Genomic DNA, 22,214 nt, shown 5'->3' with positions numbered 1-22,214 from the left:
CTTAAGAGCGACTTATAGCGAGAAGATTTTTGGCTTGACTGTCGATTTCTTGTGCTCGTTCTTTTCGAAGTTTTGCTTTCTCATCTAGCCCGAATTCCTCTGTGTTCATATGATGAACAATGCGTTGTTCTGATGAGATGAAGTCATGTCGGATTACTTCCCATACAGCCCTTACATCAAACTTGTACTGGATCAACGCGACAGCGACCATGGCCTCGTACACATCGGCTACAAACTTGTGTTTATTACAACTGACGACATCGTCCACTTCATTATTGACTGGGTCATTTAGGGGGTCATTTAGGGGGTCATAGACACGTTGCTTATCTTCATTAATTAACTCTTCTAAACAGAAATCAAAATCCATGGCAGGATCGCTATTCAATATACTCTCTTGCAACGCATCCAACTCCTCAAAATGTGAACCTTCTAACATGTTATGGAACAACAATCTCGACGCAAGAATAGGTCTTGGATTCTTCTGTGTGCCATTACCCAGCTTACGTAACATAATGCGACACAAATATCGATTCGATTGCAAAATAGCCTTAGACCAACTTAAGGACCCTTCACGTATTTCCGGAGCCAATTTGTTCAACCACTCGGCAATTAACATGCCTAAAATTGCGTCTCCCAAGAACTCCAGCCTCTCATAATCACTTAAACCCGGGAATGAATTTGTAGCACGTGGATGAATGCGCGCGTTGCATAAATGTACCATCACATCATCTCTCAATCCAACATCAAAACCGAACCAATTCTCCACCAGACGACTGTTCCTTTCACGCAACTGCAAACACCGCTCGTTACAAAAACGGTCCGCTTCGCCTAAAAGATTCGTGTCGAAATCCAAACGAACAAATTTATCTCCGTACGCCATCGGGAAATGGTCACGCACACTACGCTCGCACACTTCACCACCCTCGTCACCACCTGCCACAAAATTGTACGGATACTTCTTATTGCCCAAGGCTAAGTTGTACGGCCAAGACTCCTTTATATCAATATTACTCAACTCGATCTTCGTGCTTTCGTAAATCTCAAACTTGGCAAGCCCACACTCCGACGATTGCTCTTGCAACTGGCCTGCCTGTAACTGGCCTGCCTGTAACTGGTCAGCCTGCAACTGGTCAGCCTGTAACTGGTCAGCCTGTAACTGGTCAGCCTGTAACTGGTCAGCCTGTAACTGGTCAGCCTGTAACCGGTCAGGAGGGCCTGGCATTGCGCCACGCAGGTCGATACCCATGTCTGTGAGCCCTTCGATGTGGACCAGACCGGGTGTTCTCTTTCCCACTGTGCGGTCAAGGTCTTGGGCTAGGTTATTACTAGATGCCAGATAGTGTATGTTGATGTCCCGCAGTTGAGCAAAGATGGCGACCATGGGGTGTTGTGCTTTCATTTTGGGCGGCATGATGTAAGCCTCCGTTATGGCGGCACAGGCGTAGACACCGCTGCTGCTGCCGCACCAGGAGGAGTGGTAGATGAGGGGTTGGATGAGCGATGAGACGAGGTCGTTCTGGAGTCTACGGTGTCCTACGCAAAGGTGGGCGACCTTGGTGAGGAGACGGAAGTCGCTGAGAGTGGGGAACATGTCAAAACGCGTGAAGTGGCTCCAGTACGTGGCGCCCAGAAGCGCCTCCATGACGTCGGCCTGTTGTTTGAAGGACAAATTTTGCGCTCGTAAGTCCGTTATTGTGGAGCCGCCATGGCGTCCGTTAGAACGTGTGGAGAAGGGTCTACCGAGCACGAAGGCTTGTAGACGGTTGGACCTGGCGCCTTTGCGGAGTGCAGCGTTCTTTTTGATTAAGTCACTCTGCTCGCTGAGTACCTGCTGGTCACCATTGGGGAAGTTGAAGTAGGCCCAGACCGCCGCCATGTACTTGAGTACCGTATCGCCCGTGAACTCTAGCACCTGCGAGTGTCGAATGCGACTCATCGGCCGCGGCAGGTGGTCCCAAAGCGTGAAGGGATTGACGCCCTTACGAGGTCCCAAAAGCGCTCGGGTCGCACGCCCGAGTGGGTGTTGGAGCGACTCGGCCTCCCAGAGACTTAGGAGCTGCGCGACATCTGAACTTACGTCCGCCGGCGCCAGCAAGGAATTTGCGAGGTACGGTTCCAGCGCCTCGTACAGCTGGTTTCGCTGTTTCGCCTGCGCAAGCGGAAGCCCACCGAGGGTGAGAGCGCCGCTGGTCGTAAAGGCTATGCCCAACCACTCCTCATCCACTTCAAAATCAGCCACCGCCGGTCGCTCCAAAATGCACGTCGCATCCTCGGTACCCACATGCCACCGGTAACAGGTGTGGTGGGCCGCATCTCGGTCCTCAAGGACGTTACCATGCACTGATTGCGGGGCCGGCAAAGCTCTTGATAACTGCAGATCTATCATCAACTTCAACTCCTGCCTCTTCAACTCAACATCCAACGTCCAAAAAATTGCTGGCGAGGTCGAAAACTGTTCCAAAATTGGCCCTGAAACTGGCAGGACCAGCGCAAACTCAGGAGCATGCACAGACATAAATGGACTCACCTTCTCCTTGTATAATGACAGTCTCGGACCCTGTCGGATCTTCGCACCACGGACCAAAAAGTCGTTATCTGCTCTCAACTCACGTCCAAACTTAGTACGGTATAAAGCCGTGAGACTATTCGCTGCCTCCGAGTCCGTCAATATAAAACTCGTTGCACTCTCTTCCCACAGAAACCCATCCAAAGTGTGGTATCGGAACGCGCGACCACGCTCATGAACCATCCTCAAAACTGTTGTTTCACCACCACGCAAGAGTGAGTTGTATGCCACTATCGTACCCACCTGTTGCGCGGTCAATTCCGACATCCGATACCCACGGTATCCACGACCGAACACTGAAGCCATCCGTTCCACCGTCGATCGATTGAAGAAATAACTTAACGCCACACGTTGACCAGACAATAGCGCACCGTTACCCACCTCACCCAATCGACGTACTACCGCAGGCTCATGCTCTAACAAATCCAGCTCCTCCAAACTGTCCAGGAAGGCATCCCGTGAGCCTGCCAGTATACGCTGAATCGTCTTGTAGTCCATCGCCCCACTGCCACCACGGCGATGGTTGCCGTCCTGGCGATGGTTGCCGTCCTGGCGATGGTCGCCGTCCTGGCGATCGTCGCCGTCCTGGCCATGGTCGCCATCACCTGGATAGAAGAGCGTTTTGTGGAAATGGGGGACTTCTGTTTGCTGGCCACTGTCTCCGCGCATGCAGACATCGCCTTCAGTTTCCGAGTAACCCTGGGTGCACTGGGGATCGAGGAGAGCGACAGCCTTAGCGTTAGCGCGGTAGATATCCAGCAAATGGGGCGGGCTCTCCCGGATCATCGCCTCTACCATTTGAGGAGTGTAATCAGGACGCACATTAGGGCACCGAAACATATTCTGCAGCTGAACCATCCTCAACACCCAATTGACATCCAGCGATATCCCATCACCGCGCAGCGGGGCCAAGATTGCATACGGCGGTAACAGACACGAGAGCTTGGCATTCGCGCGATTCAATTTCCGCAGAGCCTCCTCATCAACATGTTCCAACAACAGATGCTCCGGAGGGTTGAAGTTAGACACTGCCCATTTCTTCCGTATAAGCTGGTTTACCTTTTGCAGTCCCGCCGCCAGCAGGTACGGAATATCCCAGCTAATTGGCTGACCGTACTTGTTGTAATGCACATTGTATGCCGGTGATGCTCGCTCCTCTAAAATCTCACCCAGTGCTGCCGTCAGATTTCGACCATCGCCTCTACTCATCACAAAGTCATGCAGTCGGTCACAGCCGACGGGCTCGATCTCCACCATATACTCCTCGTTCGTTGCTGCATGATAAAACTCATTCGTGATCTTGTTAGGTATCGGATGTCGCAGCAAAATTACCATTGGCTGCAATATACGCCATGGATGGGGGTCCAGCCTTAGACATGGATACTCCTCCAACAAACGCCTCCCACACTCCTCCCCATTCTGGCCACCCACACTCTCGCGCACGCCGTCTGCTCCTCGTTTGGCCAACATGCGCGCCATCGCCTCGCCCACGACCACACCCGCATCGCCTGCTTCCTCCGCTTCCTCCGACTCCACCAGCCCCCGGAGCGCCTCGGGCATCGTACCGTCCGCGCGGTACAGAGGCCGCCAAAAACTCATCAACCCGCCCAACCGCAGCAGGTCAGAGTCCCACCGTTTGCACCGGTACCAGATTCTATGAGGATACAACGTCATCATCGGCAACTCGTCACCGTCACCCGCTGGAGATAACGCCGTGTTTTCGTTTACTGATTCACTCAACCCACCCGCAGCCTCCGGTGACTCCGTCTCCGTCGACGCTTCCAGCAACTCCTCCGCGCGCTTCAGTTCCCGGTTCCGCTCCAAAACCGCCTTCAGGTCTCTTTCAAATGCGTCATCCGCCTCAGCTCTCTTTTCACCATCAAATCCCCCTTCGGTTCCAGCCTCTCCATCCGTGCCCAAATCCCCGCCCAAGTCGGAAGCTTTGTTCGCCGTTGTCGTCTCATCCTCAGCGTCGCCTTCTCGTCCGGAAACCCTTCCCGGTCCCGTTCCCGTTCCGGGTGCGGTATCCTCGTAGGCATCGTCTTCGTCGTACTCGTTTTTGAACTTGGCGTACTTGCGCAAGTCGACGAACCGCTCACCCATATCTGGGTGTTGTTGCGCAACCGCCGCGAGTGCATCCACGTAGCTGACGTCGCCTGAGGCCTTGCTGTGGCCGGGTACGTTTTTGACGACGACGCGGTCGTTGACTCCCACCAGTTTGTCGACGTCTTGTTTGCTGAGGAAGCCGCCGAGCTGATCGCCAAGGATGCTGCCCGTAATGCGTTGCGCGACTTGGAGTTGCTCCTCGGGCGTAAGTGGGACGGTGCCCGGGTGCAGGATCTGCCAGTCCGTGCTCGTACGCAAGTCACTCACTCGCAACGCCACAATCTCGGGCCATAATAATCCCTCAGGCGACTCACGCCACAACTGCTCCGTATTCGTGTCCCCCGGTACGCCCTTACGCTTCCGGTTCACAATCAAAGCCGTCGTCAGCATCGCCGGTCGCGGCGGCAGAAAATCTGCGTCCAGAACACCCTGGGTCCTCAGCCACAACAACGCACGACATGCCAACACGTTCTGCAATTTTTCCCGTTCCGCTGCACTGACCCGAGTCGCCACCAACCCTGTCGCGTCGGCCGAGGCCTGACTTCTGCCGGTCGGACTGTGGATCGCACCACCACTGGCGAGACCAGCAAGACCGCGTCCACAAGGCGATAGACCTGCGTGTTCCAGAGAGAACACGAAAGTCTGACCTTCGGCGGGGGCGTCGAGGTAGCCTTTGACGGGCGGGATGGTGAGAGTGAGCGTGTGCTGGCCTAGTTCGAGAACGCGTCTTTGCGCCTGGAAATTGCGGAGTTCACGTTCTTCGAAGGTACCGTCTTCCGCGCGTCGGACGGCCAGTGGGGCAAGTACAGAGCCTAGCAAGAACTGGTAGGCGGCGGAGTATGGTATAAACGCGTGGGCGCCAACGAGAGCGTAGGCCTTAGGCAGCGTTTGGCGGGGAAGTGTGCGCGGTCCGATGGCGAACTCCTTGCAAGCTGTGACCACCAGCTGTTCGAGCTTGGACCAACAGATGAGTGCACTCGCAGTGGTCCGGCCTTCGAACTGCTGCATGATAATGTACCAACTATCTGCCGCACGCGCGCGACCGCGACTCTGGATGTGTTGGGACAACGTCACCGGCGGCGTCGCCCGGATCACTAACGAGCAACAGGGTAAGTCGAAACCCTCCTCAATCACCGAAGTCGCAACCAGCAACTGCGATGCCGTCCGAAAACGCACTAGCGTCTCCTGCTGCTTCGCCTTCATCGACTTGTACAAACGTGTCCGTCGCCACACATTCTCACCCAACGTCTGCCTCGTCCTACGCACCATGGTACTCTCACCTGTAATGTGTCCCGTCCGACACAAACCCATACTGTCCAGCAACCAGCTCGTCACCTGTGCATCAATCCGTGTCTCCACAAATATCAACGCCTTCATCTTCGTGCTCAGTAACGTACAGGGAAAACACGTAGGCAATCCTGCCACGTCGAAAATCAAACGCCAAGATACCTCCCAACGTGCTGGCACGTAAGACCCTGCATCCACCGGCTCCACCAAGGCTTCGAAGTGACGACCCACATCCTCAAACTGTGCCGAACGCCGCTGCGCTGACATCCGAGATAATAACTCTAGGTCTCGCAACTCCTGCTCCCGCACTGCCCGATAACGCTCCTCCTCCCCGCGCTGCGGACGACTGGTCACTGCATAATGGCTGTACCGACCATCGTCCCGAGCAGGAGGCTGGCGACCATCATCTCGCACTGGACGACCGTCGTCTCTGTAATATAGACGGCCGTCGTCTCGAGTCTGACGACCTTCGTCCCGATAAGACAGACGCCCGTCCTCCCGACTTTGCGCAAGGTTCCGATGGTGTCCAAAGTACCGGTCCGTGTCCCGAGATCGGTCAGTGTCCCGAGGTCGGTCCACATCCGTTCGGAATGGTTGGCGGTTGCCGTCTTGTTCGCGGCTACTGGCGAGTCGCGTACTGGCAGTGGTAGGTGCCGTATCAGTGGGATGACGGGTCCCGCCATCGGAGTCCGACCAGCTACCGGAGGACTCGGAGTCCGAGAGACTGGACTCAGGACGTGTGTGATACTCTTTAATTGGAGTAAAGTTGTCTTTGATGTAGAGCGGTGCTGCCTGGATGAGTTTGTCATCGCTGTTGTAGTCGCCGCTGACTCTGGCGAGGACCTTTTCGCAGCTCGCTCTCCGATTTTGCTCCATTTCGAAGGTGGCCATTTCCTTCTTGACCGCATGCAAGCCACCGAGACGGGCCAGTTCGGCGAGTTTGGATAGCTTGCAACTTACCATCCACTGCGGAGTGGTGGTCGCACGGGCACGAACCGCATGTTCAATCAAGACAGCCGAGCTCGGAACCATCGGGATCTGCAACAAGTGCTCAACTACCACGGGATGCCGCGCCAAAAAGGCACCAGCCAGTTCCATAAGTAACCAGTGGTTTACGGAACGCTGCACGGCGCGTACGACATCGCGTAACTCGCGCACTTCCATCAAGAAGCACGAAATCACCTCACGGTGCATTTCCCGCCCTTCCAAAAATCCCGCCCTGTGACGCTTTAGAGCACGCATGACCGCCTGCTTCATCACGATCGTTAACAGCCGCTGCAGCACCTCCGTTTCCGACTGCTCTTCCCGCGCAATTGATGCCAATTGGTTCAGAACACACCCGTTTCCGCGCACACGAAAAATGCTGTGCGTAGGATCGATGCTCGCCATGTCCACCACTTTATGAACCGTGGCCTTGTCCGAGGCATGGCTGCGCGCAATCGCATGCGCCTTGACAACGGCCATGTCCAACAATTCCCTCTTCGTTTGGTGCACACGCTGACGGTAGTTAAACTCCACCATGAACTTACGCAAGAAGTCCGGGGTCTCCGTAAAACAACGGTCTTCCGCTGAACCTGCCACTGGCAACAATTTACGGTGCACAGCCGAATCCAATTCAGCCAGCGACAACGTCTTCTCACAAGACTCATGCTTTCCTTTCCAACTGGTCGGGGAAATGTCCTCTCTTCTTTCGTCCAAATCGGCAGCATTTCCGAACGCGGCTCGCACACCCAAAATGCTCTCAGCGTCGTAAAACTGTCTCATATGAATTCTGAGGTCGTCCACCACTCGCGCATAGATCTCCTGAATCATGACGAAGACACCAAAGAAACCATGCTGGTAGAAAGAGTCCTGGAACTGGTTAGATATGTACTGCACCTCGTTACGGAATTCCGAAACCGCCTCAGCTTGCAAATGCGCAAGCTTGGCCGGCGTCTCTTCCTGGTATTCATCAAAGGCGAGAATTGCGACGTTCCGCAAGGCGAAATTCAGCCTCAATGAACGGCACGCTATGTCTCGCGACCTCTCCAACCGTGCTTTTTTCTTTTCGTAGTTCAACTTCAGGTTCTCGTCAACATCTTTAGTTCCAGCCGCCTCGGACGCTTCCTTAATTTTTTGGAACTCGGCCGACATTGCATCTGTATCTCCCTCGCATACGGAGCCTAACCCTTCGAGTAACCGGTCGGGTTCTAAAATAGAGAGTCTGGTGAGTATTCGAGCCATCTTCTCGTAGCTGGACATTAATTTTAGGCATTCTCGCACGCGTGTGCTATCGTCAGGAGTCTGTTCGAAAATTAGCCATTCCATCGCTCGAAGTTGAAATTCCACATGGAGCTTGTCGACGCCTAGTGCTGGGTGGGTTATATGAGGCCAAGTGCCCGTAACTGCTTCGTCTAGTTCGACGCTTTTCCAGGAGCCCCGGACATAATCAGGATCAAATACATCGAGGAGTCCATCAGTCGAGTAGGCGGCGGCTCGACGCTTGGAGGTGGTTTGCGGAGAGAGGATACTGGCGACGGTTTGCAGGAAAGGTTGGAACATGGCATGGCGTAAGACTTCGAAAAACTTGTTAAAGGTAGGTACGGGTGTAAAGCCAACGGAGGCTTGATTATGGGTATTGGTCACCCAGTCTACTTGTTCATGAACATCTGTCGACAGTTGTCCGATGTGGACACCAGCATCGTAGAGCGCGCAGAGTATAGATAGTCTGTCTCGGATCGCGTAGTACATCTGCATTTCGATGCCAGTCAAGTTCCGAACGAGCTGAGCGGTTTCTATCTTCTTGTCCATTGGAGATGCGGTGAGGCCCAGGATCCGCGGCCGGAGAGGCGTGCAGCTCTTTTGTTGATGGCACGCGGCAACGTCATAAAATGTTTTCATGATCGTATGATAGGGATGGCCCACCTCCGCATGATGGCATTCATCAAACACGATAAGGGAGATACGGTCCATCCTCAGGAAGCCATACTGGAAGAATGTGCTGGCCAGATTGGGCGTACAAAAAAAGATACGCGGCCACCGAACGGTGACATCTTTGCGTAACATAGGCCCATCATATTCGTCATCATTTGATACTTCTTCATCAGACTCGTCATCCGAGCCCTCTTCAACAGCCGACGGTAGGGTAGTCTGCAAGTACTCTTGAGCGTCTGTAACCAAATTCCTCCAGGAACGGCGGTAGGGGAAGGCGATCTCTTCGGGAGGCGGTCCTAGGCCATCTGCCGGTGGTCCTAGACCGCGGGCTGCGTAGTGCTCCACAATCTTTTCTTTATAAACCGACAGGTCTTGATAAAGCTCCTTCCATGTACGGGGGTCTTTCCAATGGACCCCCAGTGACATGTCGGCAAAGCCTCGACTGCTGGCGAAACAGCGGGATAGTTCTGAACGATTATCAACCCAATTCTCACAGGGAGCCAAATCATTCCAACGCAAGTCCTGAGTCCAGTCTTTTGATGTCCAGTCTTTGGATCCACCTGCTTGTGATTTTGATGACGGTTGTCTTGCTTGTACGCCTTCTCTGGGAAGTTTATGTACGATGCCGCTATATAGCGGCAGATCGTCGGTACCGCCATAGTACAGCTCTTTCATGACGTTTATTTTCTGCTGTAAGGTGAGCATTACAGTGGGTGCTAGAAAGAGAACTATCTTGTCCAGATGTGCTGGATGGCTTAAGTATTCATGAATAGCTTTAGTCGCAATAAGTGTCTTTCCACTATTCGTGGGTAATACGGCTACAATGTTTCGATCCAAGACGGCAGCCGCCACGGCTTCCTGATAGTCTCGCAATATCTTGCGAGAGCCGGGGAGAGAAGCCATGGTGCAAAATAATAAACCCCTTGCAATCAGACAACCAACACGGCCCAGCCAAAAGCCTCTTAGGTGGGACCAATGGGTAGCTGCCTTCTTCTGCTTCCTCCTAGTCGCCCGATCTCTATATCATTTGATAGTGAACGGGGCTCTGATCCAATGATGTCTGACCTTAACTACACTCCCCAGGACCTTAACTGCACTTCCAAGAACGAAGACGATGCCGGACTCAACACGCAGCACTGGGATGAACCGCTCATATGAGCCAAGGCGTTGAGCTAAGGCGTTGAGTTAAAGGCTTAAGCTTACAAGTTAAAGGCCTGAGCTTATGTGTTCAAAAACTACGTAATTTTCTGGGTGTACAGATTCCAGGCATTCAGCACCTCTTCCCCATAGGAGTTATCAGTGGGGAACCGTGACCTTATGATAATTGGGACTACTTGCTGAACGAGTTTGGTGTTATCATTATCGAGCAATCCTTTTTCTACTCCGTCAACAAATTCGCTCTGCTTGTTACACAAACATCCCAAGCTGCCACTAAAGCTTGTTTGTGATTTCCGCTTCACTTCCTCCAAATCGTCGGCCGACGGCACCATTGCCGACGTAATTAGGTCGAGTTCGTCTCGATAAATGCCTCGGAGTATATCGTCTCTGGGCCCCCCCGAATTGTGTGCAACCACGTAGCAGCCAGTTAAAGCCATCTCCGCGACGGAGATCCCCAAGTGCTCGTCCACCATTGTATGTAGCCCCACCTTTGCCTTGGTCATGAGTTGCCGCAGCGGCCTTGTAGCCATGTTAACGTGCACTTCGATCACGGCCTTGGGCGCTTTAATGTGATGAGACGGCGCCCACTTTATATTGTCCGGCTTCAGGTGACATTGCAACTCCACACGGCCGTCGAGGGGTGCTAAGAGGCATTCCGCGTAGGTGAGCAACTTGGTCAACAGCTCCTGATCAGCGCGAGAGTTCGGCCGGCACGTTCCGCAAATCAGGAAACGCGTGTGTGCTGGAATTTTCGCGCGCTCTAATAATGACTTTATAATGTCTATTTGATGCATGTGTTTCTTCTCCGGCCTAAACTGGGCGATACTAAGCACAATATTATCCTTATCAGTCAGGGCAGCGTCCCTCCTGAACGGCATCTCCCTGATTAATGCTGCATCATCCCCTGTCTCCCCTGTGGTCAAACCTGGATCTTTCAAGGTAGTATTTCTCAACACAGCATCCGTAAAACCTACAGGGTCTTCTCCGAGATCTATGGGAGGGTAGACCTTGGTTAATCGTCTGCTTGGCCAAAGTTGTTTCAGTCGTTGTTCTGTATATGTGGAGTTAACGATAATTGGTTGTCTGAAGCACCCTCCAGATAAATAATAAGCTCTATCAATAATGTAGCTGTATAGTCGCCTTCCAAAGGATGCTTTACTGTGGTAGATGACGTCTCGGGAGAGGAAGGGGTAATGTATGTAGGCGTAGCATCTTCTGCGCATGAAGGTGGTGAGCCAGTTGAACCAGGCGACGCTGGTGGGCAGTCCTGCGGTGTCCCAAATAGCGTCGTAACGATTACCTCTGGTGCGCAGTGAAGCCTCGAAGCCTACTAAAAAGCCAGCGGCGAGTTGCAGTAGCTGGGTCGCAACTGGATATTTTTTGACAGCCAAGCTTGCAGTATACAATCGTACCAAACGGAGCGATACAAATTCAGACAACCGTGTAGTATTCCGACTGTGTTGATGAATACTATCGCTACTGACATACGTCGGAATCTGAATCCCAAACGTTCGATCCACTTGGTTTAGTAGATCCTGCACATGTGGTGTACTTACATGACAAAATAGAGTCACCCGTAATGGCTTCTTGTATCGCAGTCGACCAGCACTTGCCTGATATGTCACTGACGATTGCATGTCCGCACTCCCCCGCTCCGCATACGCCTTTATCAGCAACCATAAACACTTCTCGCCACCACCACCTGCGTCAGCCCACGGATGGAACACAAACATCTGCCGACATGTCGTCCTGATGTTATGCTTAATTGACAAGTACAATGTTGTACCCACGTACAACACCAAACCCAACAAGAGGCTCCACATGTTTTATTAAAAACTCAATCAACCAACCCCATCTGACCAACCAACCAACCAATACAAACAACGCACCAACCAAACAATGTAGCAGCATTGAACTGCCTCTAAACGTAAGCAACGAGTCAGCGATCTCTTCGCTCAGCGGCATCCCTCCGCTCAGCGCCATCTCTTCGCCCAGCGCCATCTCTTTGCTCAGCGGCACTCCTCAACGAGAAACGGCTCTTTCTTGACCTCGTCCATGGCTACCCTGCGTCGGCGTCGACGACAGGAAACCAGTTAACTGACTGCCCAGTTGATTGTTATCCCCAGTTCATGACTTGCGCAGCTTTACTGTTCGTTTCCTTCCTGGGCGATCAGTCTTTGGATTATCGACATCCGGTGGTTGAGTATGGTAGCGTAAATGGGGTACATCTGGAGCAGCTTCACGTACACCTAAAATGCAACTGTGAGTGGCTCGCACAAAGCGAGTTGCTCGCACAAAGCGAGTTGCTCGCATAAACCGAGTTGCTCGCACACGTGTTTGCCACCGACTGCGTGGACCTCGCGAGGACAACATCGCCGCTTGAGCTGCCGACCAACCTCGTTCGCCGCCGACCAGGCGGAGACACACCCAGGAGCCACCCACGTCAGGGGCTGCCCTGCCCAGTGTCTGATGATCTATCTTTTACTACACACCACGCCTGACTAGCCGGTGCCAACACTGTCGGGCTTCGCTTTCCCTGGGCTTCGCTGACATGCTAGGGCAGCCGAGTGCAAGTGGTGCCGAATGCCAGGGGAGGCGAATACCACGGCAGGATCAGGGCGCCGAGCAGGACCTCGCTCGCGGAGTTGGGTGTGCTCTGGCAGTTATGCCTACTCCGTCTGGACGGGGTGAACTAAAGCTAGCTGGCAGCTGTCACTGGCTGTCTACGCGTATGGTCCTCGTTTGGTTGCCGTGCTAAGTGGTTGCTGAGTGTGCGGGTGGTGTTTGCAGCGGCCGCGAGCGAAGCCCAGTTGAATTCACTGGTAGGTATGACGGCTTGGAGACGAAGCTCCAACCCAACCCAACCAAGTAGGCAGGCAGGTTGTGCCATAGTGTGTGCCATAGTGTGTGCCATAGTGTGTGACACTTCGGCAAACCGTCACCCTAATCGCTGCGGGGTGAATTTGCATACGTCGTAGCTCTCGCGTTGCCGATGAACGCCCAAGAGATAGTGTGCGATCAACGAATGGAGATGATACTGCGGAATCTCGTCATCTACATGCGATTCCAGAAACTCACATAGCTACAAACAGATTATTTCGGGGCAGTGTGCCAATGTGTGTTAGTGCGTGCCATGTGCGGAAAGTGTGTGTAACGCGCTTACACAGTCCGGAGCTTCTTCGAAAGACACATAGGAGAATTTATTGAGGGCACCGGGGAGCGGGTCATGGAAGAGGGCCCGGAGATGGTTGATGATGGCCTCATCGTTGGGGCAGCGTTTGAGCCATTTGGTGGTACAGAGAATCTCCTTAACAAGAAGTGGATTTTGCTCCGGACGATTCGAGATAGAGGAACCTGGTTCCGGATGGCTGGTGATGGCGGAGTTCAGTAGCCAGGTTCGGTAGTTCCAGGCTGAGTTATTCCGGCAGTCCTGGTAGATGAGGTTTTCCGTCCATTGGAGTTCCTTTAAGAGAATTTCCTTGGATTGGAACATGGTTTCTACGAGCCATTTCCGATGTTGCCAGGCGTTGTAATTTTTTGAGTCCTCTGCTAGTAGCATATCTAAGTCGTCGAATTCCAAGTCGACCAGTGACGGAGAAGCGCTAACTAACCACCGCCGGTGGTACCATGACTGGTAGCACTTTGGGTCGGACCAGATCCGTTCCTTAGTGAAGGAGTACTCTTCCAAGTAGTTAAACTTAGAGCCGATAGAGCGGATATGTTCCCGCCGTAGCACCCATGCTGTGTAATCCGACAGGTTCAAATCAATCATCGCCGCCGTCTCTTCCATCACGTTACGAGGTTCGTGACCAGTGCCACGACCCGTGCCCCGGAGTTCATCGACAGCACCACTATTGATGGCCGCCTCTTCAATCCGTGGTGACCGATGCGCCGACTGCGCCGCCAAACTCGGTCCCGGATGAGCCCCTCCAAGGCCGCCTGAGTCCTCCGCACTACGCACCTCCGCCTTGGTCGCGAATCGGTGAATCGTCGGCGACGAAGGCGCCACCAGATCCGCCATCTGGTTGTCACCCGAAGACCCTCCTCGATAGTCCGGACTTGGTCGCACCCAACTCTCGCTCTCCTCCTCCCGTAACCCTCGAGGCCGCCGCATTCGCTCAGAATGCACTCGCCCAATAATGGACCGTTCTAAACGGCACAATGTGTGTCCACGAGTGTGTGTCCACGAGTGTGTGTTCATGCATGTGTGTCCATCGGGTTGATTTCCTTGTGAGGGGGGGGGGGTCTAGTGTGTCCACACGTCTAGTGCGTGCAATGAGAGGTGTGTGTTTGAGAGGGGTGTGGGGGGGTGTGGAGCTCACCGTCCCTGGTGAGTGCTATGTCGAAGTACTTGAGCATTTAACGAATTTTATAGATGCGGCATATCGGTTATTCCTCGGACGCGCCGGAGTGTTACAATAAGACTAACTCCTTTACGACTCCGCAGCCTACGAAGCGTCCGGGCAGCAGGTACAGCGCCCGGCGCGGGGATAATTCCGCAGCTTCCACTGGCGGGTTTCGAACCAGCGGGCGCGCACGACTCAGCGAACCAAGACCGCGATTGGGAGTCGGGGTGGAGAAGCTGGGAGTGGACCGGGAGAAGGGCGGGGGTGACACGGGCTACTCCACAGCGGCCAGCAGCCATGCCTCCGGCCGGCGACTGACCTTTCAAGACATAGATGCGGACCGACCCGGAGACCGACCCGGAGACCGACCGGTGGACCGGCCGTCGTTTCCACGGGACAAAGGCGAAGACACACGTGGCTATAACCACGGTCCAGGCTACAGCCAGAGCCAGAGCCAGGGCCAGAGTCCCCGTCTAGGCTATAGCCAGAGTTTGGGTTACAGCCAGGGTCTGGGTTACAGCCAGGACGGCGATAGGGACAGCGACGACGAGTGTTGCTACAATCTGACGAGTAGCCATTTACCGAGTCCGAGCCGCGCGGGCCTGACGAGCTCCGACGGTGATGACGACGACTTGGAGGAGTGCTTGCAGAGTTTAGAGACGGCCGTTCTGACCCCTTCCGGCGAAGGTCGGTCTGAGGATGGCGGGTCAGAAGATGACCGGTCGGGGGATGGCCTGTCGGTAGATGACCGGTCGGAGGATGACCTGTCTGAAGACGAGCGATACATCCTCGACGGCGAGGCGACTGATGAGCGGCGGCGGCGAAAGGGCCGGCATCGTATGCGAGCGGAATCAGGGCAGTCACGGGAGCGGTCTGTAGCGTCAGGTTGGTCCGGCGCGGATAGTGAGAGGCGACGGCGCGCGCGTGTGTCAGCTTTGGTTCGACGGATGAAACAGAAGGTAAACAATCTGGTTAGTCGTGAAGGCAGTAGCGTATTTGAGGAGCCTAGTTCAGCGGCATTACATCGAATTAAGCGGGTGTGGGTAGACGTGGATATGTTGCCTCATCAGGCCCGGTACTATGCATTGTTATTACTGGAGTTCCGACGACAGATAAATGAGAATGATATGATTCAGTCTCTGGTGCAGATGATTGCGTACCTTCGGGTAGCTGCTAATGCCGCTGAAATGCTGCCTGAGAAACTTCTACTTCAACTCCAACTCGGTCTTGAAGACCGTGCACTGGACCTTAAAGGCATTCTCGCAGACATACTCGATGATCCAACCGACAGTTGCCATATCTGTTTCGATATGCGCCCTGACGCACGCATCAATTGCGGACACACATTCCATCGCACATGTGTCTGTCAGTGGGTACAAAACCATGACGACTGTCCCGTCTGCAAGACACCCGTACAAGCCCTTGTCGATGCCAGTCCAGTTGACAGCGCCCTACGCAAGGCCGGCAACCTCTCTCGCGAACAAAAAATCTGCGACATCAACCAAAAAGTGCCCTGGGTCCTTTCTAACAAATACCAACGAATAATTGACTGTATCGAATACGAGGTCAAGCACGCTGCCAAATTCAGATGTCTGATTCGCTTCGTCGTCGTCTCGAGCTTCACCGCTGTAACCACCACGCACAAACCGACCCAGACCACACACACATGTGTGCAAACACACATACATGTGCACACACACACACACATGTGTGCACACACACACACATGTGTGCACACACACACACGTAGATGGCTTGCTCGAGCAGATGGTTGAAGGATTCTCGCGGACGTTGGCTGTGTATGGAAAAGTGCCTTACGACGTTATTTTGCCACAGACCGGGAAGCTGAAGGCCTACAGTATTCTAAAGAAGTTCAGTGCTTCTCTCGAACCCCGTCTTCTGCTGTACCATGCTGCCGCCATCAAGTCTAAACATGTACAGAACTCACATTACCGCACACCCCACAATGAAGTTAGGGCACACGAATGTTTGGTAGGATTTATCGACCACTACACACGTGTATTTTATGGATCCGTGGAAAGATACGGATGTGCAGAGAGTGGTTTTGGGTTGTGTTCTGAGCTCAGGTATTGGAGGACACGAGGTACTAGTAGCGGACTTCGTGTCATCCGGCTCGATTGAAGCAGAAGCAATGCAAGTTAAATTTTTTCGTCCGGAGGAAAATCCCTACCACCTAGCCAACGAGATACTTAAGGAGCACGCCACGGCTGCAGCGACGTCTGCCTTGTACGCTTCAGACCATTCGCGAACCCGCAGAAAATAAGACTGTTGGAAGTAGCCGCTCACGTGTGCAAGCTTGGCCGCTCACGTGTGCAAGCTTGGCCACACTTCCGTGCTCACACTTCCGTGCTCGCGCGACTCTCTGCCGTTTGATTGCGTCGCCGGCTGCATGGCCTGGTGACGAGTAGACACAAGTGCTATCCACTATAGCACTAACTATTCCGATTAATAGTTCTATCCACTATAGCTCCATAGTTCCACTTCCACCTACCCTTTGCCTCGCCCTGGTCGTGCCCGCCCAGGAGGAGGTCGTACCTGCCCAGGAGCGATTTGCTCCCAATCATTCAGCGCACGCCTTGCCGATGAAACCGGCCGCTCATTATATGTCGTTCTAGAGCTCTTCACATGATTCGTTACTAGCGCGCTGTTTTGACTTGACTGCTTCCCTGTATGCCTCTTCGTTGTCTCGGAATATGTCAAGAAGTGGTCCCAAAACTCTGCCACACACGTGTTGCCACACACGTGTTGCCACACACGTGTTGCCGCACACGTGTTGCCACACACGTGTTGCCGCACACGTGTTGCCACACACGTGTTGCCACACACGTGACCAACCAACCGGGTGACAGGCGGGCGTATGGGGGGTATCTTACCGGTCGAAAGTGGACTTATCAATGCTCAAAAGCTTGCACTTAGAGATGGCGTAAATACTGGCCCGTCGGAAGCCGTCGCCGATGAGTGCCAACTCGCCGAAGTACCCTCCACGAGTGTAATGCTGAACCAATAAATCTTTCCCAGCTTCGTCTCTCACCACAGCACAAGCCTCCCCCTTCTCTAATATGTAAAACTTCTGTCCGTGGTCTCCTTGACTCACGATACATTGTCCTGGTCGATAGGATTCCAGGACTAACATGTCGCATAAGTTTACAATCTCAAATCTATTGAGGCCTTCTAAACAAGGAACCCTGACCCATTCCCCCTGACCCATTCCCCCTGACCCATCCCCCCCCTGACCCATGACCCCCCCCTGACCCATGACCCCCCCTGACCCATGACCCCCCTCGGGATTCGAACCCTGTCCCATAGCTTACTAAATACATTGACATTTTCGAGAAATTCTTCATAGGTCCTTTTTTTGGTATTTTCTGAAGTTGTAAGCATTAATTGGAATGTCTCCCGGTCCAGAGCCCAGAGCTCTGTATCTTCCAGAGCCTTGACAGTAGCGGCTCGGGGGCTGCCATATAGTAAAGCGAGTTCGCCGAAGCCATTTTTGGGGCCTGCTTGTCCCACGAATTGTGGTAATGACTTGCCGCGTGTGACATAGTAACCCACCTGACCGGATTGAATTACATAGAAATGACTGGCATCGGGGTCTCCCTGCTGTATGATTACATCACCCTCCTTGTAGGAAACGCGAAACATGGCACCAATCACTTTAGCCAGATTAGCACCAGACAGATGGCCGAACAAAACATTGTGCTTCGCCACCGCCTCTAAGATCGCCGTCCGCTCACGATCTGTCTTGTAATATTCTGGAGGCTTCCACGACTCGGGCGAGGCCGACGTAATCACAGGTGCGGCGGAAACCCCCTGGCGCCTTAGTCTCATTTTAGAAAAAAAACAAACGCCGTCAGCGGATTCGAGAACTAGTATACTGACTAGGCATACTGAATGAGAAGGGCTGCCCAAACTCGTGCTTCTAAAACAACCACCGTCTCACAGAGAATGATTGGGGGGAGGGGGGGGGGGGAACACACAGGGAACGCCATCAGGCGAATGCCATCAGGCGAACTATCTCGACTACAGACCACAACACAACAATCGTGTTTGACAAGCCGTGTTTCATCCACCGCAACGTGCCTATAGCAGTCGCGAGGACCAACCAGATCTTGACTCCTAGATCTGATGGATCTGCACCAACCATGGATCATAGTGTGCAGCCAGAACCACCGTCGGGCTTGCACAGTGCCAGTCATAACGGGCACCGGACGCTCCATCACCGCCTCATTATACATTTTTCCCGTGTTGGCCAGGCGCCCCCACGAACCGCACAGCGCGAGGATTTGAACCGTTGACCTCCCGTATGCGAAGTGTTCAGCAACGTGACAGGCTTACGTGGAAGAAACCCGTCTTCGGCATCTGGTAGTAGTGTAGGTCCCCCACAATAGTTTTATTGTATACATGTCCTTTACTGTATTCCTGGAAATGGTATTTACTTAATCCTTCATTGATCGTAAATTGCGCCTCTTCCTTACTACGAATTATTCGATCCCAGATTACTACTTCGTTCCTCGGGCGCAAACTAGTAGGGTAACCGAGACTCAAATACACGAACAAAATGTCAGTGCTCCATGTGAAAGCATCCCGCAGGTCAACATCCATTGTCAACTTAATCTCGGCGACATCCGACTATAAGGCCAATATGTATGCACACTGTGTGTGCACACTGTGTCTGAGTGTGTGCACACTGTGTGTCTGTGTGTGTGCACACTGTGTGTGTGACGCGTTGCGCGTCTGCGGGTACTCTGACAAGCACATGTACCGCTACGTGTTGTTTCTCGTGCCGGCATTGATCTGTGATCCCACGCATTACATGATACAGATAGTGACCTCCAAATCTTGAGACTTCTAACCGCTTAATTGGAGTAAGAAGATGCTTGTCAGTTGTGGAGCTTAGTTCCTGAAACTTCCCTCCAGCATACGTCCACGCCCCGCATACAAATAAGGCGAATATATAAACCGAGATAAGCTGAGATACTCTTGACCAGTACCCGTGCATTTTTATGGCGGCGAAAATATTGCTCAGAGTGTGCTCAGAGTCGTGCCAATTTTTATGTGTCCGTGAGCGGTAGGTACTACATTCACTGGTGCTGCATTCGCTGGGGCGATATATTCACCTTCTGTGAATAACCCCGTTGCGAATAACCCCGTTGCGCAAACTAGTATGGCGTGTTGTTATGACCTACCTGCCTGCTCTTTTTAAAAATCAGTACGCCAACTGACCGGGACGAAACGATGATTGATAGGGATGATGTCTGGTCCGACTTGGGCAGCAATGACGATAAGATGTATATGATTACTCCTCCTGTGTACGCGCCTTTGCCGATGGCGTTCCCTTTGCCGGCTGCGGATGAACTCGCAATTTCTCCGACCCAGAGCTCCAGTATGCTCACCTGCAATTCGCAGTTCAGCAAAAAGTTCCCAATTGTATACCAAGGTAAGGTTCACAACGGTCATTGTTAACAGTCATGGCCGGCAGGTCTTTGTAAGGGTCTGATAGATGTGCGGACGCTGCTTGCGTCTGAGTTGGTGATTCCGATAAAGGAGACTGTGGAGGTGCGGCGCAATGTGCTGCGTTGTAAAAGAGGTGTAGTTGGTGCTGTGTCAGATCGGCTACGTCGGGTTTTGAAAGGTCGTTTTCCTGATCCGTCGATTGCGTCCAAGCTGTCACAAAAGGTCGCGACTACAATCTGGGAAAAGTTAGAACGAAGCATCCAGGACGCGGAAGACGAACGCACGTTTCTGCAGTGGCTGCTGAGGATTGATGTCAACACCGACTCCGACTTACGGATGTCTCTCAGCCAGTCGGACTCCAACGACCGACACACGATCATTACACACGTCGAGGGCTCCAGTCATGTCCGGCGCCAGAAAGGAGAATTGTTCTCACTCATCTCAATCGACCACCTCGAAATTAGCATCGACGCCAGCATCAAGGCTCTCTTTCTCAACACAGGACCTCTCCTAGCTATGAACAGAGACCCTCAGATGATAGACTACGTCCGTACAGGCGACAACCGATTCGCGAAACGACTCATAATGTACTAACCCATCGGTTGGAAACAACAACACACGCGGCAGGGTGCCGGGTGAAACACCTTATTAAGGCTGAAGGATCCGAGTCCAGATGTCAGGGGGTGAAGGATCCGAGTCCGGATGTCTCGGATTATTTGTAAAGGGGACGCGCTTTTTTTTGTGGGAAGAATGGGATGCTCAAAAAAGACAGCTCGCTGCAGCTAAAGATTATCGAGGTCGAGTGCAGGGGTGGGTCGGGCGACGATTTCAATAGCACTAGTACAAGAAGTTGGTGTGGTTTTTGCCGATCGAGATAGCCCAGGCGTGATTAAACCTGGCGGTTCACACCAGCCCTTTATTAAACCATTGTTCCACGCATCAATGATAACTCGTGTTGCGGTGGTAAGATCGCGTTGTCCACCTTTCCTTACTAATTTCCGGTGATCGCACACGTGTGCGAGGAAAGTGGTGACATCCTCTTCGGTCACATCGGCATTAGGATCGCACTCCACCTTGATGCCGTAAAGTTCGAACATTGACTGTCGAGAAACAGGGTTCTTTAGCAGCAATCGTACCGCTTGTTCGCCGAGTTCGCTGGTAAATTCCTTAACGCAGCTGCGTAACACGTTACCAGCATTGACTGAAGATTCTTCCATAACGACGCCGGGTGTGTCTAGCAGTTTAATTTTCGATGTCAATTTGACAGCCTGCATTTGCCTCGTGATACCAGGCTGGTTACCAGTTTTGACACGGTTTGTATTCCGTAAGAGAGAGTTTATGATGCTGGATTTGCCGACGTTTGGCATGCCCACGATGGACACCACGATGGGCTTGAAAAGGGCTTCTCCCTTCCTTTCCATTGTTTCTTGTTCCATAACGGTTGTATCCTCCATAACGGTTGTATCCTCCATAACGGTTGTATCCTCCATAACGGTTGTAGTGCGTGTAGGGTCAGAAGTTGCGGCTTTCTGACCCCCTACACGGGTGTAGTTATTGAGTAATTTCATTAAGTCACTAGCACCCAGGGGATTATATCCGGATTCTAGAACCTTTCTACTCGCCCTAGTAGCCTTGTTCTTATCAAACTTGACTGTGGAATTTTTGCTTCGACTTGCAGTAGTCGCTGCACGGAATGTGCACACTGGATAGGACTGCTTCAAATAAGACTCCCACCGCTCCACCACAGCGACGTCTTGAACCAAATCTATCTTGTTTATCAACAACACCAAAGTCTTGCCACTATTCACCACCATTTCCTCAACCGCTTTAGATCGATAACCGTTGGGATCTCGTGCATCCAAAACTTCAATAACCACATCCGAATCATTTATAGCGCGGCGCAATTCACTCGCGAATGACTTCCTTGCACTTGCCATCGAGTCCGATCCTGTACTTTTTTCATTACATTTCTTCTGATCTTCTTCAAACACACCAGAAGCATCCGCCGCCTCCTTAATCTCTTCAAGACCACACTGCTCGAATTTGTCCTGCAGCTTTTTCAGTTTCTCCTTTCGCACGCTCTCCAACGATTTAAAAACCTTCTGCGAACTCATACACCCGTTCGATTGTCCCTTGTTGCCCTTTTTGGGCTCGCCCCTCTTTTGCTTCATTAAAAAAAGGGGTCCCCGCCCGGCCGGCCGGCCTTCAATTCCCCAGCCGGCCATCGATTCCCCAGCCGGCCTTCAATTCCCCAGCCGGCCTTCAATTCCCCAGCCGGCCTTCAATTCCCCAGCCGGCCTTCAATTCCCCAGCCGGCCTTCAATTCCCCAGCCGGCCATCGATTCCCCAGCCGGCCTTCAATT

General features: G+C 52.9%; 8 protein-coding genes across 8 annotated transcripts; 2 read left to right on the top strand and 6 right to left on the bottom strand.

Annotated features, from left to right (window-relative positions):
* Position 1: 1 nt before the first annotated feature.
* Positions 2–9,775, bottom strand: GNI_105350 (DEAD/DEAH box helicase; the record flags this gene model as incomplete). The annotated part of the gene is made up of 1 exon (XM_011133015.1): positions 2–9,775. One exon carries the CDS (start codon positions 9,773–9,775, stop codon positions 2–4), a length of 9,774 nt encoding a protein of 3,257 aa, XP_011131317.1.
* Positions 9,776–10,107: 332 nt separating this feature from the next.
* On the bottom strand, positions 10,108–11,853 carry GNI_105340 (putative glycosyl transferase; the record flags this gene model as incomplete). Its single annotated transcript, XM_011133014.1, has 1 exon — positions 10,108–11,853. The coding sequence occupies one exon, from the start codon at positions 11,851–11,853 to the stop codon at positions 10,108–10,110; it is 1,746 nt and encodes a 581-aa protein (XP_011131316.1).
* Positions 11,854–13,151: 1,298 nt separating this feature from the next.
* Positions 13,152–14,231, bottom strand: GNI_105330 (protein prenyltransferase alpha subunit repeat protein; the record flags this gene model as incomplete). Its single annotated transcript, XM_011133013.1, has 1 exon — positions 13,152–14,231. One exon carries the CDS (start codon positions 14,229–14,231, stop codon positions 13,152–13,154), a length of 1,080 nt encoding a protein of 359 aa, XP_011131315.1.
* Positions 14,232–14,405: 174 nt separating this feature from the next.
* GNI_105320 (RING finger protein) lies at positions 14,406–16,518 on the top strand (the record flags this gene model as incomplete). The annotated part of the gene is made up of 2 exons (XM_011133012.1): positions 14,406–16,004; positions 16,144–16,518. The coding sequence occupies 2 exons, from the start codon at positions 14,406–14,408 to the stop codon at positions 16,516–16,518; spliced, it is 1,974 nt and encodes a 657-aa protein (XP_011131314.1).
* A 748-nt stretch (positions 16,519–17,266) lies between these two features.
* Positions 17,267–18,225, bottom strand: GNI_105310 (cAMP-dependent protein kinase regulatory subunit; the record flags this gene model as incomplete). Its single annotated transcript, XM_011133011.1, has 2 exons — positions 17,267–17,568; positions 17,709–18,225. 2 exons carry the CDS (start codon positions 18,223–18,225, stop codon positions 17,267–17,269), a joined length of 819 nt encoding a protein of 272 aa, XP_011131313.1.
* Positions 18,226–18,711: 486 nt separating this feature from the next.
* GNI_105300 (signal peptidase) lies at positions 18,712–19,396 on the bottom strand (the record flags this gene model as incomplete). The annotated part of the gene is made up of 2 exons (XM_011133010.1): positions 18,712–19,026; positions 19,142–19,396. 2 exons carry the CDS (start codon positions 19,394–19,396, stop codon positions 18,712–18,714), a joined length of 570 nt encoding a protein of 189 aa, XP_011131312.1.
* A 236-nt stretch (positions 19,397–19,632) lies between these two features.
* Positions 19,633–20,445, top strand: GNI_105290 (hypothetical protein; the record flags this gene model as incomplete). Its single annotated transcript, XM_011133009.1, has 2 exons — positions 19,633–19,834; positions 19,877–20,445. 2 exons carry the CDS (start codon positions 19,633–19,635, stop codon positions 20,443–20,445), a joined length of 771 nt encoding a protein of 256 aa, XP_011131311.1.
* Positions 20,446–20,633: 188 nt separating this feature from the next.
* GNI_105280 (GTPase) lies at positions 20,634–22,022 on the bottom strand (the record flags this gene model as incomplete). Its single annotated transcript, XM_011133008.1, has 1 exon — positions 20,634–22,022. The coding sequence occupies one exon, from the start codon at positions 22,020–22,022 to the stop codon at positions 20,634–20,636; it is 1,389 nt and encodes a 462-aa protein (XP_011131310.1).
* Between the last annotated feature and the right edge of the window lie 192 nt (positions 22,023–22,214).

Source organism: Gregarina niphandrodes (genome assembly GCF_000223845.1).
Source record: "Gregarina niphandrodes unplaced genomic scaffold scaffold00023, whole genome shotgun sequence".
Taxonomy (NCBI): Eukaryota; Apicomplexa; class Conoidasida; order Eugregarinorida; family Gregarinidae; genus Gregarina; species Gregarina niphandrodes.
This window is presented reverse-complemented; position numbering and strand designations above follow the sequence as displayed.